This window comes from Mustela lutreola, chromosome 10, assembly GCF_030435805.1.
Source record: "Mustela lutreola isolate mMusLut2 chromosome 10, mMusLut2.pri, whole genome shotgun sequence".
Taxonomy (NCBI): domain Eukaryota; kingdom Metazoa; phylum Chordata; class Mammalia; order Carnivora; family Mustelidae; genus Mustela; species Mustela lutreola.
In genome coordinates this window covers 76,322,309-76,345,197 of record NC_081299.1, presented here as the reverse complement: position 1 = coordinate 76,345,197, position 22,889 = coordinate 76,322,309, and the positions used below count along the sequence as shown (strand labels likewise).

Below are 22,889 nucleotides of genomic sequence, written 5' to 3'. Positions count from 1 at the left end.
CAAGTGACCCAGTTCTGACTGAAGAGAGATAAGCAGAAGCCCGCTAGAGAATTTCCAGGAAAATACTTGTTTCCTAATAACCGAGACAGATATGCCTGGGGACTGCCTGCCCCTCCATCCCTCTTCCTGCCTTAAATATAGAGACATTACTTGGAGCTGAAACAGTATCTCAAGATGACGAGGGAAAGGCCAAAAGAACCAGGACGCTAACTCAGATGACAATGAGCAGCTGAACCAGTATCAGCAGTTTTCTGACTCCAGAATCCTTGTTATATGAGAAAAGTAAACCTATTTGTTTAAGCTAACATAAATTGATTTTTGTTACTTGCAGCCAAACACATCTAAAACCTAGTCAACCTCCTAAAGCAGTTTAGGGTATACATAAGAGAATATTATAAAAGGTAAATTAATAATAGTTACATTTTTCAAAGAATCTTTAATGCATAAAGGCAAATAATTTATCAAAACCTTGTATAGGAGGGGGTTCTACCTTAAAGTCTAAAAGAGATTCAAATTAAACTAAGCATCATCCTGAAACAAATAATCCTGAGGGACAAAGCTACAAGGACCCATGAAGAAAATCGTAATTGTCAAGGAAGATTTCAGTGTTTATCACACAGCTCTGTCTCCTACTCTAGTCTCTACTGATTCTATCTAAATAGAGAACTGTGAGTGAAAATGGAAAGATCTGTATCACCATTTGGATTACCATTCAGCAAATACTCAATCCTCTTCACCACCACTCCAGGTGGTAGATTTCCCTGCCCTTTGTCTCTGGGCTTGGCCACGTGTCTTGCTTCAGTCTGTGATATGTTTGAGAACATAACAAAGCAGAAGTTTGAAATACACTAGCATAATTGTGCTTGCCTTTTTGCACATCTCCTTTTCATGGTGAACATGATTCAGGCAGCCACTGATCCAGGGAGAATGAGAATTTGAAACAGACCTGACCATATATGCAGTGTGACATCAAACCTAGCCGAGCCCAACCAAGATCAGCCCAATCCCAGCCAAACTGCAGGCATGTGAGAAGAAACAAATGAATATGTATGTTTGTATGTATACATACATGCATACACACACACACACACACACACACACAAAGTATGCAGCATTGGGATAAAAAAAGATTTAAAAAAATGTATCTCTAATAAAACTCTGTAAGAAACATGTGTGCAAGTTTCCCTGCTTTGGATCTTTTTAAAAGGTAGTTTTCAGCTGGAAGCGATTTTGCCCTTAAGCAGACATTTGGCAAAATCTAGAGACATTTTTGGTTAGCTTAAATTGGGGACAGGTGTTACTGGCATCCGGCAGGCAGAGGCCAGGGATGTTGCTAACCATCCTACAATTCACAGGACAGCCCCCACAAGTCATCCTATCCAAAATGCCAATGAAGTCAAAGTTAAGAAAACTTGTCCTGATGAGATACCTTTTCCCATTTTGCTATATGCCTCTGCTCAGTCATTTATGGCATCATTGATTAATTAACTAGGTTAATAAGTACTTACTGAGTGCTCATCACCATTCTATGTGCCAAGGATCCACTGCCGAATTAAAAAATATACATATCCCTGTTCTCATAGGGCTTGCATTCTAATAAAGGAGACAAGTAAGTAATGAACAGATAAATACAATGATTTTAGATAGGGATGGGTAGTAAAAGGGTATTGAGATAGAGAATGCTTGCAAGGCAACTCACATCTGAGAAATTTGTAGTTTAACATAGCTGCATGATGGAAGACTCCAAGTCATGCAGTGGCTTGGGAAAAGAACATTCTGGGCAGAGAAAGCAACAAACACAATGGCTGTAAGAGAGAAGCAAGTATGCTATATCAGAGGAGCAGAAAAAAGGCCAGCATACCTGTGGCATGAGTAAGGTAGGAGATGAGGTCGAAAGACATTTACAAGATTATATATGGTATTGCTGGCGTGGTACCAACTGTAGATCCCAATGAAGATTTTAGAGATGTCATGGAGAGGCGGACCTCAGTATCTGGCAGGGACCATATGCAGTGTGAGCAAATATTCATGAACATATGTATGTGGGACACTCCTTGGTGGATGTGGAAAGGTAGAGTGGGGAGGGTGGGAATTTACAGGGAAACAAAGAGTAAGTTAGCGAGCAGATAGGGGTGAGAGCAGGAGAATCTGAAGTATTTCTGTTACTCTAGCCCATCAGCACCTGGAGAGCTAAAAATCTCTGATCAAACTCAGGGATGCATCTCTAACTAGAGGAGAAAGCAAGCTAGTCAACACTTTTTCCCATGCAAAATCTTGTGCCTTCTTGGAATGCTGCCTCTCTAGGTTCCTGGCAGGCCCTTTGTTATGAAGAGACCCTTAAAAGCAGCACTGCTGCATTACTTCATATGATAATCCCACTACTGTTGACCCCAAAATTCCTCCTCTGGTGTTCTAGAGCATGGCAAAAGCTGTCAGAAAGAATTTAGGCTCTCTGAAGCAGAAGGCAATGCCTGGAAGTCTACAAGCCATGATTCTACTGTGCCATGTATCCAGAGGAGGTTTCTAGACCCTACATAATTTTGATTTACATGGAAACCAGTGATGTCAGACATAAGTGTGCAGGCCACCACTGGATCGTAACTGCCTCTTAATCATCTGTAAAATTCCTAAGGACAAGGATTATATTTTGTTCATAACTGTGTCCTCAGCTCCCAGCATTAATGTCTGGCACATAGTAAGCACCCAATATATATTAGGTGAATAAGTAATGATTCATGAATAAAGTCTCACAGGCTTCTAACAATTAAAGTGATAACACAAAGCAAAATAACCACACGTCTATTTTTTAAAAGGTCTGTCATTTTATAGATATATACTTCCAAAAGAAAAATAACTGTAACTACCCATTCATAAATCCAGTTCAAAAGAGCATCTACCATGTGCAAACCACTGTGCTGGACGTTGGAGGGAGAAAAAAAGAGGAAGATGCAGAGAAGATACAGGGAAGCAGAGGCCTATGGCATAGAGTGGAGAAAGAAACATCTACAGCATGGCTTACTGGTGAAGAGAGGGAGAAAAGGCTAAGAAAGCCCAGGAATACTTCCTAGAAGAGCTGAATCTAGGGTGGCTTTTTTTTTTTTTAATCCTAATATTATCAAGTAGATCAATGACAGTTCAATTTCACATTCAACTGCCTTTAATATACCTAGACCATTGGTTCTCAACTGGGGGATGTTTTGCATCCCAGGGACACTTGCTAATGTCTAGAAACATTCTGAGAGAATTAGGAAGTGTCGTGCAAATCAAAACACGAGAAGAGTTGACCCTTGAACAACATGGGAGTTAGGACTGCCAACCCCTCATGCAGTCAAAAACGTATGTATAACTTTTGATTCCCCCAGAAGTTAACTAAGATAGCCTATGGCGGACCAGAAGCCTTACTGGTAACATAGTCAATTAACACATATTTTGTATGCTGTATTATAAACCCTGTTATTACAATAAAGTAAGCCAAGGAAAAGAAAATCTTAAAGTCATAGGGAAAAAAATACACTTACAATATTGTACTGTATTTATTTTAAAAATCTGCACATAAGTGAACCTGCACAATTCAAATGTACTGCTGAAGGGTCAATTGTGTGTCATTTATTTAAGGTTTTACTAATGCAATTAACATGATAATAGGAATCATTTAATAGCTGATTCAACTGTAAGTCAGTACAGTACAAATAGTAAAACAGTCAATTAAGGGTGCCTGGGTGGCTCAGTCAGTTGAGCATCTGACTTTTTATTTTGGCTCCTCAGTCAGCGTGGGGTATCCTTGAGGATTCTCCCCTTCCCCTCTCTCCCTATCCCTCCCTCTGGCTGCCCTAATAAAAATCTCTAATTAAAAAAAAAAATCAATTAAATTTTGTAATGACTATCAATAAAAGACTGTCTCATGTACAATTCAAATATTTATATTACTCAGTCATATTCTTAGCATTACACATCAAATGCAGGGTCTCAGGAACACACTGCCTCATTAGAATTCCAAATGGAAGAAAGTCATCCTTACACAGAAATTTGGATTCTTTTATAGTTTTTAGCTCTAGGATGGAAAAAGCTTAGCCCATTCCTTTTGAGCTTAAAATTACAGTCGTATGTTCAGCATCCTTTAGCTGGATACGTTTGTTCCCTGTAGGAAGTTTATAACTAGTAAAAGGAGTTTTATGCAGAATACAAATTGGGAGTATTACAGGATGACCTCTTGAGGACACTGAGTTGTGCAAACAACATCACTTTATCTGACGTAGTAGCTTTGGATTGGCCGATGTGTTCACCCTAGGGTTGTCTGGAATTATAGATCAGGGACATCACTGTCATACCCCAGCTGCTGCAGAAAGCTACTGAAAGAAAAGGAGATTTATGAGTATTTTGGTTGTACTGAACCAAGAATACAAGAGCTATACAACTGGGAGCCTGGTGGCTCTAAATTGTAGGCATTATGCAAAAAGAAAATGCAGAGTTGGGTGTCAAGGGAGTCCTCCAGGAGCAAGAGGACATCTTTGTAAAATCTCTAAAGAATAAATTTAACAGTTATTAAAGAACACCACCCTGTTGTTGCAGGCACTGAACTTTATATTACAAGAAGAGATACAGGGGATTTTCAGGAAAACATCTGTCATTTAACAGTGATAGTGACCTCAGCACTGACAAGCAATCCAAATCCCAGTTGAGGAGAGTTATTTACCTCTCTGCGGTGGCTGAGTTTGGAGCTCTAACATTAGCAGGTTATTTAATATCCTGGTCAGGTAAGAACCTCCGATGCTGAAGGAAAAAGTTGTTTGAAATAACTGTGATTAATTAGTTCTGTTATAGGAGACACTCAGGAATTATTTCCCTTTCGTTATATTAAATTACCAGGTTGTGATTTTGTTAATTTTGACCAAAGGCCTGTGCAAACCTTACCAAGAGTAAATGTAATGTAATCTTTAAAATACATCATGAAAGGGGTACCTGGGTGGCTCAGTTGGTTAAGCGGCTGCCTTTGGCTCAAGTCATGATGTTAAGGTCCTGGGATAAGCCCCATATCAGGCTCCCTGCTTGGCGGAGAGCCTGCTTCTCCCTCTCCCTCTGCCTACTTCTACTCTGTATCTCTGTGTCAAATAAATAAAAAACCTTTTACAAATTATTTTTAAAAAAATAAAGTACATCATGAAAGATCAAGAGTTATGTTAAAATGAATGTGAAAAAAAAGAGAAAAAAACCTAAATTTCTCTATTAATTTTACCAAACACTTACCAAGTCAGTACTCCCATTTCTCTTATCTCTACTTAAAATTAAACAAATAAATGTGCATTGGTAAATTTAGGCAACAGTAAAAACACTAAAATTTACATGTTGAGAACTAACGAAGCACTCCAGACAGTGCTATGTATTTAATTCTGGCAACAATAGTGCACGGAAGGTAACATTACCTTCATTTTGCAGGGTAAGAAAATTGAGGCCTTTTTTCATTTAAATATTTTTCCCAAGATGGACAGATGGACAGAACTAGAAAATGATACAGAGAAGGTAGGGGGTGGGGAACAGCAGATAAGGAAGAGCTGTCGAATTCTGGGCTAATATGTCATGTTACACTATGCTGCTGCAAGAAATGACATTTTTATTTGTGTCAGACACATGAATATTAAAATCCATCACTTGAAAGGGAAAGCATTAATACTGTAAGTTGATCATGAGCTCCCCCTATGCTCCATGCCCATATATCCAATTGCTTATTTGATCTCACCATTTCAGTGCCCCACAAGCAATGCCAATTTAACATGCCCCCAAACTGATTTATCGTTTTCCTCACCTACATCTGCTATTCCTGTCTCTCCTACCTCAAAGAACAGTGTCAACATCTACCCACTTACAAAGAAAAATGGATTAGAAAAAAATACACAAAAACTATTAATGGTGCTATTATCTGGGCGATTGTACTCTAGGTGATTTTTATTTTATTCTTTGTAATTCTCTGTATTTTTCCAGGTTCCTTTAAAACATGTACATTATAAACAAGACACATGATTATACCTTATTTAAAAAAACAAAAGAAAACAGAAATAAGCAGTCAAAACAAAAACCATTTTCACAATGCAACTTCCATCCTCACATGTAAACACTATGTATCATTTCCAACTTCTCTTCTATGTAAATAGATTATTTTATTTTTATGCATTTCTACACAAATATGTAGCTTGGAGATATTACATATGTATTTCTTCCAAGTGAAAATCTAATATATACATTATAACTCTTTTTCTTCCTCTAAACAGTATGTCTTGGAGATTTTTCCACGTCAAAACATACAGATCTCTCTCATTGTCTCCAATGGCTATAGATTATTGGAAGTATTGTTATGACTTCAACACATTTTAATCATTCCCTTGTTGCTGAATATTTAGGTTCCAGGTTTCTCATTATTACAAATAATGCTGCAAAGACTTCTTTTATACTCTTGTTTCAGCATTTCTTAGACACAGTTCCCCATCCCCATTTTATCATCTGTCAGGCTGGAATGCATCTTACCATTGATGGCATCTTACCACTGCTGTCAGCCAAGTGGTATTTGTTATGTTAAAAACCTTTTTTGACACCTTCTGGTAAAAGTAAAGATGTACTAGCCTCAATATATTTTAGATGAGGTGAAATAAGTAATCTTTGTATTCATGCGCATTTCAGGCCTTCCTGGTCTCAAGCAAATGAACAGCTACTTATGTGGGACGGCTGGATCAAACAGTCTGTGCATTTAAAATTTTTCTAGTTCCTTCCAAACTGCCCTCCAAATAAGGTGAAACAATTTATTCAGCCATCAACCATGCTGAAGAGGGACTTTTTCACCAAAAGCCGCTATTATAAGTTTTCAGATGCTTATTAACATAATGGTTGACAAATGGAAGCTCTTTATTGACTTAATCTTTGGTCTCTTGTACATATTGCAAATAGTCTTCCCTTTTACTACTCTTTCAATTTTGTTTAGTGTCTTCCACCTTGCAGTCATTTCTTTTATATACCATATTTGTCAATATTTTTCCCTATGCCTGCTGGAGCTTGTATCTTACTGAGAAAAACCCAAAATTAAATATTTTTACATTTTAATCCTTGTGTAGGGGCTTTTACCTTTATCTCTTTAATCCACTTGAAATTTATCTTTGTGTGAAGTTTGACATAGGTAGGGCTTTTCCCAGTGAAACTATTCTATCTCCAAACCATTTCTAGAACTTTATATTTTATCTTTGATTCAAAATTGTACCTTCACCATATACCAAATATTTAAATAATTTTTTTCTTTAATGTTTCACTTATCTATTTATATTTTATATATTGTTGTTTTACATTTCTAGTAAGAAATACAAACTGAATTTTCATTGTTTTTTTAAGTTTTTTTTTTTTTAATTTATTCATTTGACAGAGATCACAAGCAGATAGAGAGGCTGGCAGAGAGCCCGACATGGGGCTTGATCCCAGGACCCTGGGATCACAACCCCAGCCGAAGGCAGAGGCTTTAACCCACTGAGCCACCCAGGCGACATTCATTGTTGTTGTTGTTGTTTTTTAATGTTTTTATTTGCATAAGAACTTTTGAATCAGTTTAAATGGCATACACTGCTATGTATACCCATTTCCCCTTTCCTAAAATAGAACCCCTGGTTTTTAGCTGTAAAGATGTTGTATGGAATAAAAACATTTTCCCGCCTTCTTGACAGGTGTGTTCATACGGCTGTTGTAAGCAAAGGAAATAATGTACAAACACAAGTGCCATTTCTGGGACCGGTTCCTACTGTGAAGGTGTGTGACTTTGTTCTCTTCTTCCTCTCTACTGACAGCAATAGAGTCAGGATAACTGGAGATTAGGGGGTTAAAGATGGCAAAACAACAGAGACTGAGCCTCAGTTTACAACACCTGGAAAGGCACCACCACCCTACACTGCCCACCTAAACTTTTATATGGAAGACTTGACTCTTCCACTTTATTTTTAACCTTCTCTTACAGACAACATTAATTCTAAATAACAAAATTGTAATTGCAACTAATTTATAAATTCATTTGAGGGTACTAAATTTTTACAAACAGGAACAAAGAATGTTGACTATTCATTCAGACATTTTATACCCTTTATTAAAATGTGTAGTTTTGAGGATGCCTGGGTGGCTTGGGTCATGATCTCCGGGTCCTGGGATAGAGCCCACATTGCATCGGGCTTCCTGCTCAGCAGGGAGTCTGCATCTCTCTTTTTCTTTCTCCCCCTAGGCCTCCCCCAACTGCTTGTTTTCTCTCTCTCTCTCTAATAAATAAAAACCTTTTTAAAAATGTGTAGTTTTCCTCATCTGGATCTTGTACTTTTCCCATTAAGTTTATACCCCCAGGTGCCCCTATCTCTAATAGTTTTTCAATTAATTCTCTTGGATGCACTGTCTCTACATCACACTGCCTGAAATACTATTCTCTCTCCTAAAATTTCTATTTCTTGTCGTTAAGTGATTATATAGACAAGAGACTTTTTCCTGTCTCAAATGTGGATGTTTGCTGAAGGTTTCTGGTAGACATCCTCAGCCAAATTAAACAGCTTTCTTTCTATTCCTAGCCTGACAAGATTTAAATCTGGATTGAGTGTTAAATTTTAGGAAATGTTTTTCCAGCATCTGTTGAGATTATCATGTGATTTTTTTTTTTCCATTTCATCTGGTTTTTTGGGGTGGGGTTTTTGTTTTGTTTTTAAAGCACAGTAATAGATTTCCTAATGTAGTGAGTTACATTAATAGATTATGCTCTGGTTAAACCCCACTTTGTCGTGACACATCTAACCTTGGATTTAATTTGCTAATGTTTTTTCATTTTACATTTTACATTTGCTCCTAACTGGAGATGGGTCTATAGTTACCTTTGATGGGCAACATTATGGAATAAGGGTTCTGCTAGCCTCAGAGACCAAATTGAGAGGTATTTCAGATTTCTGTATAATCTGGGAGAGCTTAAAAAAAAATAGGAATTCTTCCTTAAATTTTCCTGAGTTATTGTTTCATTTTAAATGTAAGCAATACAAGGACCGTGATCATATTTTATATCTGATTAGATTGTATTAACCAACTGCTATCCATTCATTAATTTCAAACTTATTGCATTGTGATTACAGGAAGGAGCTTTTGCATGTAATGTCCTTGTGGCCTGCTTCTGGTCATTTTTAACGGTATCTGAAAAGCAATACTCTGTAATTCTTAAAGTCTTGGCTCAAAACCAGTGTCCTCAATTTTGAACTCTTCAACCAGTAATTTCTCAAAGGGCTATATTCAAATACTTAGCTCTGATTGCAAATTTGCCAGTTTCTCATGAAGTTTTTCATTATAATTTGACACCATGTTGTTGTGCATAGTTTTGTGACAGTTAATTTCTGAACTCATGTTCTTGATATTCTAAAATGTCCTATTGTGCCCTCTTTCTTAAAATGACAGTTTAACTCAAGATCGAATTTTAAATTCAAAATCATTTTCCCCCGCAACTTTAAAAATAACAGGATCTTCTAGCATCCCAACGTACAGATGACAAATCTGAGACCAATGTGATTCTTTCTCCTTATAGGTAAATTGTTTCTCTTTAGAAATTTTGAGATTGTTTTCATTATCCTGGGATTACAGTAATTTTTAGAGGATATGTTTTAAGTGCTTGTCTCCTTTTTCATTATTTTTCCTCAGGACTTCGGACTTTTAGTATGTGGTCAGTCTTTCATCAGAAGAAATTTTTTCCTATTATTTCTTTTCTATACCTTTTCTGTTCTCAACTTCTGTACCTCCTATGCAATATATATATTCATTGATTCAAAAATATTTACTGCGCATTTACAACGCACCCAGCACTGCGATAGATGTAGGAGTTCCAATGCTAAATTCTCTGTACATATGGCTCCTGATCTCATGCAGTTTCATTTTATTTTTTTTTAAAGCCAATAAATTTTTATTTAAGGAGTTTTTACATGTGATTCCTTCCACTGCCAGTCACTGCTCATCACCATAGTTCCTCCAAAGTTAGACTCATAATCTTCAAAACAGCCCTTTTAAAAAGAACTTGATCAATCCACAGTTGTCAATGTCACTCCTATATAACAGGAACATAAAGTAAGGTTCCATTTCCAGAGATGATCATGTAAACTAGAGCCAGCCTCCCTCTACTAAATCTATTATATTACAAGTTGCATGGTTATTTACAATATGGAAGGAGTTAGCAAAAGACGTCTTTTAGAGATCTAGGCATGCACTGTTCAGTATACTAGCCATGTATGTTCAGATGGGAATCTGAAATAGGACCATTACCAAATCACGTATGGCTTCTGTTAAATTTATACTGGACAGTGCTAATCTAAGGCAATGGAAATAGAACAGAGTTGGTAAAATGTTCCCAATAGGCTGAATGCTAGCAAAGTAGCAGAAAGAAAGAAAACCTAGTGGGAAAATTTTTTTATGGTCATGTCCACAGCAAATGAGAAAACTGCATTCTCAAAGCCTTGGTAATGACCATGAAGTTTCGTTTTAAATGGATGGTGTTTACCTGGATCTTCTGTCTCAACTTTTCTCATAATTTCTATTTTGTGACCTTTTCTTATATGATTCTGTAAGTACCCCTCAGTTTACAATTCTAGCTCAATAACTAAATTTTCAGCCATGTTTTCTTAAACTAATTAGCCTAAAATATATATTTTTTCTTCAAAGATTTTATTTATTTGACAGAGAGAAATCACAAGTAGATGGAGAGGCATGCAGAGACAGAGACAGAGGGAAGCAGGCTCCCCGCTGAGCAGAGAGCCCGATGCGGGGCTCGATCCCAGGACCCTGAGATCATGACCCAAGCCGAAGGCAGCGGCTTAACCCACTGAGCCACCCAGGCGCCCCCTAAAATATATTTTTATTTTAGCAACTATTTTTTTTTTTTATTTCCAAGATATTTCTTACTACAGTTTGCACTTTTTAAAATTAGTGCAATAACCTCTAAAATTCTTTGGAGATTATAATGATACACTGTATCTAAGGATACATATAAGAATAGTATAATTATTGCTAATTATTATTACATAAAATACTAAACTTACTTTAGTATTTATTAAAATATTTTAAAGTTTAAGGGTTTTCAGTTTTGTTTTTTTTTTTAACCTGCATTATATCCCCAGGATTATTTCTGCTTGTTAAGTTTACTGTTTATCTTTCATGTTGCTCTTTTCCTTAAAGATTTGTTGCTTCTGAGTTAAGTATTATCGGAAAATAAGAACCAAACTTCTGGGTCAGCAAACTTTTCCTGGAAAGAAGCGGTTAATAAGTATTATAGGCTTTGGAAGCCACATTAGTAGCTGTCACAGTTTCTTTACCTTTGTTTTCCACAACCCTTTAAAAATTTAAAATCCATATGAAAACAGGCAGGGAGTGGGAGGCTTGCAGATGGTGGTTTGTAAAACTACTGGATTTTTGCCAAAAAGTATTGTTACCTATAGTTTATTTTCTCAATTTGAGTGAAATTCCCTGGCAGATTTTGATTACAAAGAACCTGGCATTTTAATTGTGTGAGAAAGGGGGTGGACTCAGTTGGAAAAATGGAAAATGGACAGCCACCAGGTTTTTCTGATTGCCTATTTTGTAAGTATGAGGACTCAAAGCCCCTTGTGGTATCCACGAAACACCTAAGGTATGACCACACTTCGATGGCTGCTATACATATATGCTCTGGGAGTCTACTACATTAGAAGTTTCACTCTAATTGGCAAACAGCAGGCTGTGTTATGGCTTTAAATTGGAGGAATATCATGAACCAAGATTCCTAAGCCAGGGACTAGTGTACTATTCAGTCCTTCAGTGACATGGCTTACCATACCAAAGCCACCCACTCTGACAACCACCTCTAAATATGGAGGTGCGAGAGGCGCCTTTGTGGCTCAGTGGGTTAAGCCTCTGCTAAGGCTCAGATCATGATCTCAGGGTCCTGGAATTGAGGCCCGCATTGGGCTCTCTGCTTGGCGGGGAGCCTGCTTCTCCCTCTCTCTCTGCCTGCCTCTCTGCCTATTTGTGATCTCTGTCAAGTAAATAAAAAAATATATTTTTAAAAAATTAAAAATAAATTAAAATAAAAATGGAGGTGCAGGCACGGGGTGGCTCATCTGTTTAAGAGTCCAAGTCTTGATTTAGGCTCTGGTCATGATCTCAGGATTTTAAGATCCCAGCCCCGCGTCAGGCTCCATGCCCAAGTTCCCTCTCTCCCTCTCCCTTTGCTCTCCCCCACTCTGGTCTCGCTCTCAAATAAATACATAAATACATAAATAAAAAGAAAATGGAGGTACTTCCTTAATTTTCTCTCTATGTGGACTGTGCCTCTCTGTTTCACCAAGATTTGGTTCTCTGTTTTCTATCTTCTAGCAATGCTTCACAGCAACCTTGGTATCTTCCAGTGTAGTTATGAATTGATTTTTATTACTGAAACTGTTTATCATTGTATAGTTTCTGTAACTTTAATAGAACTTCATAAGATGTCTTTAATAGAGTACGTCATTTTGATCTCGACCTCTCCCCAGATTCATAATGTCTATTCATCTAATAACTAAGCTGGTTATAGTTGTTCCCTTCTACATTCTCAGTCTCCAAGAAGGCCATCTCATATAACCCCTACCTCAAACATAGTCTTTAAAAAAATTTTTTAAACACAAACTAGGAAATCAGGAGAAGGGGAAGGGAAATGCAGGAAGAAACTAGCATAACTGCTTCCAAGGAGGCCCAAACTGGTGGCAGCAGGGACTGAATTCACCACATCCAAGGGTCTACCCCTAAGCTTGCAGGCTCCCTGATTTTGTCTGCATAACAGAACCAGCCAGCTCAGTAGGAAATATCAAATAAAGTCACACTGCTAATTTAAAATTCGTACTGTAACTGTCACATAGACTAAAACACTTCTGCCTGCATGACTACTCCATTTTCTGTCCATCAGCAGAACACCATGGATTCCAAATTGTAATCAAAAGTTTGTCATCAATGCTTCTGAAATGTAAGCTCAAAACAGTAAAAGTGGTCAATTTTATGCTATGTGTATTTTGCATATACATGAAGTTTGTATTCACAGAAAGGACAACTTGGTAGGCAAAGCAAATGTCAAGTAATGTAAGTCTGATAATAAGATAATCTGATACCAACTACTTCTAAGTAAGAACAATCTTGCTAATAAAAAGAGAATTCTCAAACACATTTTAGCATGTATTACCAACATTGGCTCTTGTAGTTTTTTTTTCTACATGTCCATGACTTTTGGTATACAAACTGCTGCAAATATTGTTATTTTCACTTCATTCTTACAAAGGATTAATGGTTTTTTAGATGTTACATAATACGATACCATTATAAAATATATTTTAATATATTTAGTATGGTAATTTGGTATATTTAGTATAGTAATATAAAATATAATATCTAGATTTTGTAATATTGATTATAGTTAAATCTTGACAACTCTAGGAACCATTCTGCCTCCTGAAGCATGTCATTATTTCAAATGTTTAGAGGTACAGGCAGTTAATATAAATTGTTAAAGACTAAGATACAAAGCTGGAGAAGCAGGCAAGGAACAGAACATACAGAACCACGGGGGCCGTATCACAAGAATCTGAATGTTTCACTAACATGTATAAAAAGCCAATAAAGGATTTAAAGTAGGGGAATAATATGAGAGCTTGTTTTATGGGAAAACTGTTAGATCTATTATTAGAACTTCAACTTGTAAGAATTACATAACCTGATGGGAGAAAAAGAACAAAAACAAGAACAAGGTCCAGTTTTCTGACTCCCAGAAATTTGTAACAAGTCATTCCGATGCTTTGGTAAAACATTATGAAAATTCCCCAAACCTCTGCCTGTTGACTGAAGCTCCTGCTTTGATACAGGAGTTGCAGGCACTAGAAATCTGAGGCTGCTCTAAGTGTTCTTGAAATGCAGTCACTGACCATTACCATCAAAATCACTTGGGTATCTATTAAAATACATCATTTCCAAAGAATATGGTCTAGTAAATCTGGGGTACGGGTACCCCAAATCCTTACTTTTATAAAATTTTAAGAACGACTGCCCTCATGTTTCCTTAGAAAAGCCTCGTCTTAACATTTAAGGTGACCTAAAGGAGAAAGATTCTAAAAAAAGCTGAGAGGAACATATTAAAGAAAGTACAAAGGTCTGGATATAGGGAAGAGCTTCATTTAAAAACTAACAGAAGGCCACCAAAGCTGGTGAGAACAGCATGATATAAAGCAGGAATGCTAGGCCAGGCCTGACTGCCTTGAATAAGGGTACAGATACAAAAAGAAGCAGGTAACTAGTATTATCTTAATTATATTTTTAGAAGATTATACTTTTGTGTGAAAAACTGAATCTAGCAGGACAAAACTAGAAAGAAGATTAGTCAATAAACTGCTTTAATAGTCCAGGAAAAAGATGATAGGGACATGAACTGGGATTGGTAGCAACAGATGTGGAAGAGGGGACAGATAAATTTTGGAAGTAGAAAACACAGACTTGGGCGCCTGGGTGGCTCAGTGGGTTAAAGCCTCTGTCTTCAGCACAGGTCATGATCCCAGAGTCCTGGGATCCAGCCCCAAGTCGGGCTCTCTGCTTAGCAGAGAGCCTGCTCCCTCCTCACTCTCTCTCTCTAACTGCCTCTCTGCCTACTTGTGATTTCTCTCTGTCAAATAAATAAATAAATAAAATCTTTAAAAAAAAAAAGAAAACACAGACTTTCTGAAAGACTGGAGGTGGAAGGTGATAATAAGGGAAGAATATAGGATGGTCCCTAGGCAGCAGCCTTAAATAACTGTGCAAGTTGTAAATAAATTTCTTTGATATTGTAACTACACATTTAGATTTTTTTTAAAGGTTTTATTTATTTATTTATTTGTCAGGGAGGGGGTAGAGAGAGCGAGCGAGCAAGCGCGCTCACAAGCAGGCAGAGTGGCAGGCAGAGGCTGAGAGAAAAGCAGGCTCCCTGCAGAGCAAGAAGCCCGATGTGGGACTCGATCCCAGGACCCGGGGATCATGACCTGAGCCGAAGGCTCAACAAACTGAGCCACCCAGGCGTCCCCACGTTTAGATTTTTAATAAATAAGTAATATTTGGATAACAGAAGTTGAAAGGTTATTAGAAATATCATATAATTCTTATGAAAGTACTGAAAATAAAAACTCGAAGGACCACAAAAATTAATCTGCCTGCAAATTAAACTGCCGATCTATAAATTATCTAATAGGATATATATAAATTTTGATTTCTGAAGTATAACAAAACATACTTTATTAATAATAATACCTTGCAAATGAGCTAATCTGAATAAAGGTTTTTACATGTGTCCCACAAAAATTACTACTTAGATGTTCTTTATATCTTATTCTAAAACATTTATGGGGCACATCGCTTATTCAGTGAAGAGTGAGACTCTTGATCTGGCAATTTTGAGCTTGAGCCCCATGCTAGGTATAGAGATTACTTAAAATCTTTCTAAAAATTAAATAAATAAACAAAGTATTTACTTAGAAGTTTTGTTATACAGATTTTTGTTACAGGATTCATTCCAAGTTTCAAATTTCAAATTACTAAGGATATTAAAAAAAAAAAAAAAAACCCTACTTAGTACCAAAAGAACCCACTAATTATAATCCAAAGGGTTCTGTTCTCCTTTTACCTTACACTTACACAAATATTTTTAAATAAAGAACAAATTAAATAAATAAGAAACAAGACCATCGATCAAGTCCTATAATCCTTAAAATTTTAACTCCTGAGCTCAAAGGCTTTCTAAATCCTATTTAAGTAAATACAGACTCTTAGGTAGGATCCAAATTTCTCCAGTCTTCAGCTAACTTTCTCTTATTTGGCTCTAAATTCCTATACGTGAATACAAAGGATTTAAAGCTTAAAGATAAGCAAATCTAGCCCACAACATGAGCCCATATTGGCCCCCCAAAATGTTTTCTTATTTTTTTTTAAAGATTTCATTTATTTATTTGACAGACAGAGATTACAAGTAGGCAGAGAGAGAGAGGAGGAAGCAGGCTCCCTGCTGAGCAGAGAGCCCCATGAGGGGCACGATCCCAGGACCGTGAGATGATGACTGGAGCCAAAGGCAGAGGCTTAACCCACTGAGCCACTCAGGCGCCCCCCAAAATGTATTTTTAAAAGCTCTGTTGTATGTAAAAAGAGAAATTACCTGTGAAATTCTACAAATGCCATACATTCATGAACTTAACGCTTTAGAATTACTTAATATTCCCATATACTCATCCATTCAATGCTTCAAAATTTGGAGGAACTAATTTATTTCACTGAGAGTCCCCCTCTCAAAAGAGGCCAGAGTGAAGAGTCAAAGAAATAAGAGCATTACTTTTCAGTGACACAGATGGTCATGGTTCATTTGAAAACAGACTGTCAATCTCATCTTCTCTTTTTCAGTATGTAAGCCTACAAATTACAAAAAGTTAAAAAAAAAATTCAAGAGAGAAATACTTCTTTTTTAGAAAAGTGATAGTTTGCTTCTTGGTTCTTCGGCTAAAAACAGACATGACAAAAGAACTAACACAACTATTAAAAATTATTTGTATCCAAATGTATTTTCAAGATTTCAAGATCTGACATAGGCACAAAGAAAAGGAAGGAATTGAAACAAGTATAAACAAGTCAGTTATAGACTGACCTCAACTTGAAATAGGTTAAAAAATATTTTAGCAGTACTTTTTAAAAATGCTTGAAGTAAATATTTAATTCAACTCTTCTCAGTCATCTTGATGTATCTATGAGCTAAATGCCTACATTAAGGCAAAAACCTCATTTTAAATACTCATTTAATTGATGAATTGTTTCATTTAAAATTGCTAATCCAGGGAAAGTGTTTTTGTAAAAATTGTTTTATTGCTACAAAGGGAAACATGGTCACAAAAAGCCTTTAAGCGTATATTAACGCAAATTACTATTCAATGTCCAATGCCGTAAAAAAATACACAGTCAGAGCACAAAATACTTGCCCAATTTATCTCTTCTAGGGTAAGTATTCAAAACATTAATGCACACTTGAATATATACTCCCAACAGCAGCATTTAAGTTCAAATGATTAGAGTAGATATACTAACAATACACATCTGTTATCCTTAACACCAATAAAGTAATAAAAATTAAGCTTAAAAATTATACAAACAATTTATCTAATCTAAGTTTGATAGCTATAAAAACTAAACTAAAATAGTCTTACCTTCATCTTATTAAACAAATGCCAAACATTTAGAAATTATATAAAACAAATTTGAATGTGTGGAATGCATGCAACATGGGTGTTAATTCTCATATTTTAAACTATTAAAATTCTTACCCTTTTCCATATTAGGAGAGAAATTTAAAGCTTCTTTTAGATTTGACTAATACCTTATATTTAATTTTCTTCAGGTTGGTCAACGGGGAAGTCAACAGGCTCTTCCTTTGTTTCTTCCCCCACTGCTTCTCCTTCCCCCACTGCTTCTCCTTCCCCCACTGCTTCTGTCTCCCCCACTGCCTCTCCCTCCCCCACACCCTCTATTTCCCCTGCTTCCTGTGTGTCTCCCACTCCCTCTACTCCTCCTCCTTCTCCCACTTCCTCTGCTTCCTCCACTTCTTCTACTTCCTCTACTTCTCCCACTTCCTCCTCTTCTTCCTCCTCTTCCTCCTCTTCTTCAATAGGTTCATCAATCTTTTCTTCTTCTTCCTCATCTCCTTCTATTTGTTGATCTTGAGAATGATCTTGAATTTCAAAAGGATTCTCACCCTAAAAAGCATGAGGAAAATAGCTTTTAAAATCAGTATATTCATTTTTGTTATCAGCGAAATTTTTATTTGCTATAACATTAAAAATAAATATAATTTGAAACTTTTTATTTTAACACATGACAAATCCACTAGATATTTTGTTCAGTACCTATTTCATACCAATGTGGGTATATAAATTACTAAAGTCACTACTTTACATTCCATAAACTGGAATGCTGAAAAGCCACATTTTCCTAATTTCTAAATCATATATCTATATATGATTACATATATGTAAAACCATATATATACAATCTAAATCTAAATATATATATTATATATATAAAATCTAAATCTAAGATCATATATATATGATTTTAGAACTTCAGTTAGGAATATATATATATAGAGAGAGAGAGAGACATACACACACACACACATATACACACACACACACACACACATACATGACAAAAGCAAATACGTGGGTTTTGGTAGAAAGAAAGTAAATAAAGTGAAGATATGTTTTACTAAATTACACCAAGATTCAATGTACTATGGTGGTAGGATCCTTCAAAACAGTCAAATGAAAATCAAGTCTTTTTAAAAATTCAAATGAATGAAAACCAGGTACCTACTAGATATACCTTACTTTTACATTAAAAAAGTAGATAAATCTAATTCACTACGGGCACCTGGGTGGCTCAGTCTAGTTAAGTGTTTGCCTTCGGCTCAGGTCACGATCTCTGCATCGTGGGATCGAGCCCCACAATGGGCAGCCTGCTCAGTGGGGAGTCTGCTTCTTGCTCTCCCTCTGCTTGTGCCCTCTACCAAATAAATAAATAAAATCTTTTTAAAAATCTATAATTCACTAACACTCACAGATACAACTTTATTATTTTAATTTATATAAATACTTGAATTATGTGTCTGGATTAAGTCTCATAAACTAGACCGTATCAAAAGGCTGTATTAATATAGTAAGAAATAAATTGCAATGAAGGTTATTATATAGCAAAGTATAAGCTTGGTGCTATACTTCAAGACCCATCAGGTGGGAAGGCACCGAATGAACTGAAATCGTAAGAGAAGAAATACTAATGAGTGGGTTACTCTACTAATCCAGGAGAGGAAGTGTAAAAGATGCAGCAGCACCATTAAAATAATATGTAAATTAGGACGGGGAAAGTGGAAGAAGCAGATGTATGCTATATATAATTAGAATTTAAGATGTCTAAATGTCTAAGAGGCAGCTTTAAATTCACAACTCGAAAGAAAAGAGAGTTCGAAGTAAGATTTGTGAATTGTCTGCCAAGTGAATAGTGAGGCCAGGGAAATAAGTAGAATAAAAGGGCTAATGGTAAAAAACCCACTGAAAACATCCATACACAGGGACAGAAGTTATGAAGAAAAAAATACTCAGTGCAGGAGGAAATTCAGGATAGTAAAATATTATCCGGCAAAACAAAGTTTCAAGAATAAGTGACAGATTAACAGTATCAAATGATGCAAACAGGTAATATTAGAAAAGAATTGAAAAAGGTCACTAGAGTTGAGAATTATTAAAGTTGAATGAGGGATTTATTACACTATCCCCTTAACTTTCATATGTTTAAAATAGTAAATAAAAAATGTTAAAAAAATTTATTTGAATATTAAGTCACCAGTTACCTTGGAGCAGTTCCAAATGTATGATGTAAGTGGAAGCTAGACAGCAATGACTGCCCGAGAATGAATCAGAATTTCCTCTAAGCTTTCAAAATCCACAGACCCAAGTCCCACACACTGAGACTTTAACTTAGTCAAGTACTAGAGCTCTTGCTAAAATCAGAAGTTCCCAAATCAATTTCAGACCTCTTGAATGAAAATTTTCCAGGGGCAAGATCTGGTGACCTGCATACTTAAGAAGCATTTCACGAGGTATTAATCAGAGAAGTTTGGGAAACTCTAATTTAGAAGGTTTGAAAGAAGGCCAAGGCAGCTTTTTGTTTGATTTCAGCCTCACAAGGAATTCTAATTACATATCTCCAATGGAGAACCACCAGTTTAAAGAGTAGAAGCAAAGAGCACAATGCAAGGCACAACTTAGTGCCCTTCTAAGTATGGTGATAAGAGAAAAGAGAAGATGGAAAGGGGGAAGAGTAGGAAAAGTCAAGTCATTTTTAGTTTAGGGAACTTGTAAGCATGTCTGTTTGTAGAAGAATAAAATAATAAACAGGGCACAAGTAAGATACAAGTAAGGAGCGAGAAAATTGATGAAACAATAATACAGGTGAAGGGCTAAAAGGGGGTATCTTCACAGATAACAATAAAAGTGAGAGTAAGTTACATAAATCTAACGCAGGAAGGAGAAAACTTACAGTTCACATCTAGTGGTCTCAATCTCCCTAAAGCAAGAGAAGTGATAAGAACATAGGAAGTAAAGGGCGTAAGAATGCAATCTAGATATGTTAAGAGTGGAAAAGCTTTGAAATAGCCACTGTAGGAAGTACATTACATTGATTGGTAATGGGCAAAATTACCGTGAACTGCAGTGAAAATCTAGCAAACACCATACCAGTACAATTCCATTACATTTGTAGCAAGACAGTTAATAAAGCTAACCATAAAGGTGCCTGGGTGGCTCAGTTGGTTTAAGTGTCTGCCTTGGGCTCAGGTTACGATCTCCAAATCCTGAACTGAGCCCCTCCATCAGGCTACCTGCTCAATGGGGAGTCTACTTCTCCTTCTGCCTCTACCCCCCACCCACTTGTGCTCTCTCTCTCAAGTAAATAAAATCTATAAAAAAAAAAAAAAAAAAAAAGCTAACCCTAGATGGCATAGTGCTGGGAACTGTTAAGTGGTAGAACAAGTAAGTGAGGAATTTTAGAATGGCAGTACTGCAGTTATAAGGATTGACCATGAGTATCAAGGCCAGGGTGTGAAGGTAAAACAAGGTGATATAGTTGGAGAAATAGGGGAAATTGATGAATTGATTATTTTCATGGGGCAAAGATTAAAAAAGATAATTTTGTCAGACTGAGCACTTAAAGGTGAAAGAATTCTAAGTGATGACCAGAGCTGACCATAGGCAGAGGATGTTCTGGGGAGTAACAGCAGGGAACAGAGGAGATTAGGAAAGCTGAACAAAGGGATATCACTGAATAATGTGACACCAGTGCTTCTTGAATTTTAACATGTCTATAAATCAAATGGGATCTTGTTCAAATGAAACTGCATTTCTAATGAACTCCCAGGAGATGCCAATATTGCTGGTCCGTGGATCCTATTCATAGTAAAAAAATTCTAGAAGAGATCTCCTCAGTTCAGGTATTTTCTCCACAATATGCACATCAGCAAGACACTCCCCACCAGTGATGTCTCTCATTCAATGAAGTGACTCTCAAGTGTAGCTTGAGAAGTCTACATAGTGACTCAAATTTGTATTCTTCTTTCATTAAATATTACTTTCATACATTAATAGAGACCATTATTAACTTCTCAAAAGTTTGTGATATAGCAAGGATAAAAATTTTTCCTCATTTAGCAATGATGCTCTTACCTTTTTGATGCCATATCTCCCAAAAAACTGAATTTCAATTAGGCCTGCAGTCACTATTTTTTTGTTGTTGCTGTTGGACTGCATTACTCTGTTACAATTTCTGCATTCACCTTTTAAAAATGGTGCCAAGAATGTAGTAAAAGTGACAAATATGACAAATCAGAAAATGGGACCCTCAGGAACAAGCTGAAAAAACTGAGATTTATCCAGCTTGTAAATCACTTGGTTGAGGTGTAAGTTAATGGTCATTAAAAAATATAGAGAGATAAATATAGACAGATCAGGCTTCTTCACAGAGTACCTGTTAATCACTACAATAGCCAAAATAATACTTCTCTAATCCATAAAATCAAGACTTAGTTACAAATGTAAATAACAGACTTACAAATTTTCAACATAATAGCTTTCTTCAGTGTAGGATGATTTTAAATGAGGCATTATTTTACAAAGACTCTAAAGCTAACCTCTAAAATATATTTGTTAATTTCTTGAGTAACAGTAAATTCTTATTTGCACAGTTAAGTATATATAATATGTAAAGAATTTTATGTAAAGAGTACCACAGTAACATATGGCTAGCAGTGTGCCAGGTTACCTAATTGTTCACATCTGCATTTACTAACATTCAGGGCAAAGCTCTTCTCCTGCCCTCCTGATTCCACGAGAGAGATTTTTCTGAAGCAGCATATCTGACCTCCCACTTTCCCATCCAAGCAAGAACAACAACTTATCCAATTAGTATGCTTGGAAAAAGAAACTGGGCATGTACAAATTAGTCCTTTCTGGGTCCCCTCTTTTGTGTCCTCCCAGCAACAGATAAGGTACATTCTAGTCTATTGTAGGCCATGTGGTAAACTAGGGTAAGCTTATTGCTGTCTAGCTGAACCAGTAACAGAGGTCAAGGAGAGGTAAGTTTATCTAACTTAGAAGTGAAATATAACTATGGTGAGTGCTGTGAACTATGTAAGAATGATGAATCACAGATCTGTACCCCTGAAGCAAACAGTACATTATATGTTAATAAATAAATTTTTTAAAAATTATAATTAAAATTTAAAAAAAAGAAAGAGACTTTTAACTAAAGAGAACAAACTGATGGTTACCAGAGGAGTGGTAGCCAGGGGCGATGGGGGAAGTAGGTGATAGGGATGAAGGAGGCCACTTGTTGTGATGAGCACTGGGTATTGTACAGAAGTGCTGAATCACTATATCGTACAGTTGAAACTAATATAACACTGTATGTAAACTAACTGGGATTAATGCAAAACTTAAAAAAAAAAAAAGTGAAATACAAAGGTCCACAGTAACTATACACTTGTCATATCCCCCAAGTTATCCTTTCTTTAAAGATCAAGAATAGGGGCAACTGGGTGGCTCAGCCAGTTAAGCACCTGCCTTCTGCTCAGGTCATGAACCTGAGGTCCTGAGATTGGGGCCCTTGTCAGGCTCCCTGCTCAGTGGGGAGTCTGCTTCTTCCTCTCCATCTGCCCCCCACAAGTGATCTCTCTCTCGCTCTCTACCTCAAAAAAAATTTTTTTTAATAAAATAAAATAATAAATACAAATCAAGAATGACATTCTGATCTTC

General features: G+C 36.4%; 1 protein-coding gene and 1 non-coding gene across 4 annotated transcripts in view; both read right to left on the bottom strand.

Moving 5' to 3' along the window:
* Nucleotides 1-10,370: 10,370 nt before the first annotated feature.
* LOC131810708 (small nucleolar RNA SNORA32) lies at nt 10,371-10,497 on the bottom strand. Its single transcript, XR_009345686.1, has one exon. It is a non-coding gene; the product is annotated as a small nucleolar RNA SNORA32 (small nucleolar RNA).
* Nucleotides 10,498-16,874: 6,377 nt separating this feature from the next.
* ZNF326 (zinc finger protein 326) overlaps nt 16,875-22,889 on the bottom strand; it is a 37,920-nt gene continuing 31,905 nt past the window's right edge. For all 3 annotated transcript variants that reach the window (XM_059134999.1, XM_059135001.1, XM_059135000.1), the window contains exon 12: nt 16,875-17,780. In XM_059134999.1, the coding sequence (XP_058990982.1) occupies nt 17,412-17,780 (369 nt within the window). In that variant the 3' untranslated portion in view covers nt 16,875-17,411. The remainder of the gene's footprint in view (nt 17,781-22,889) is intronic.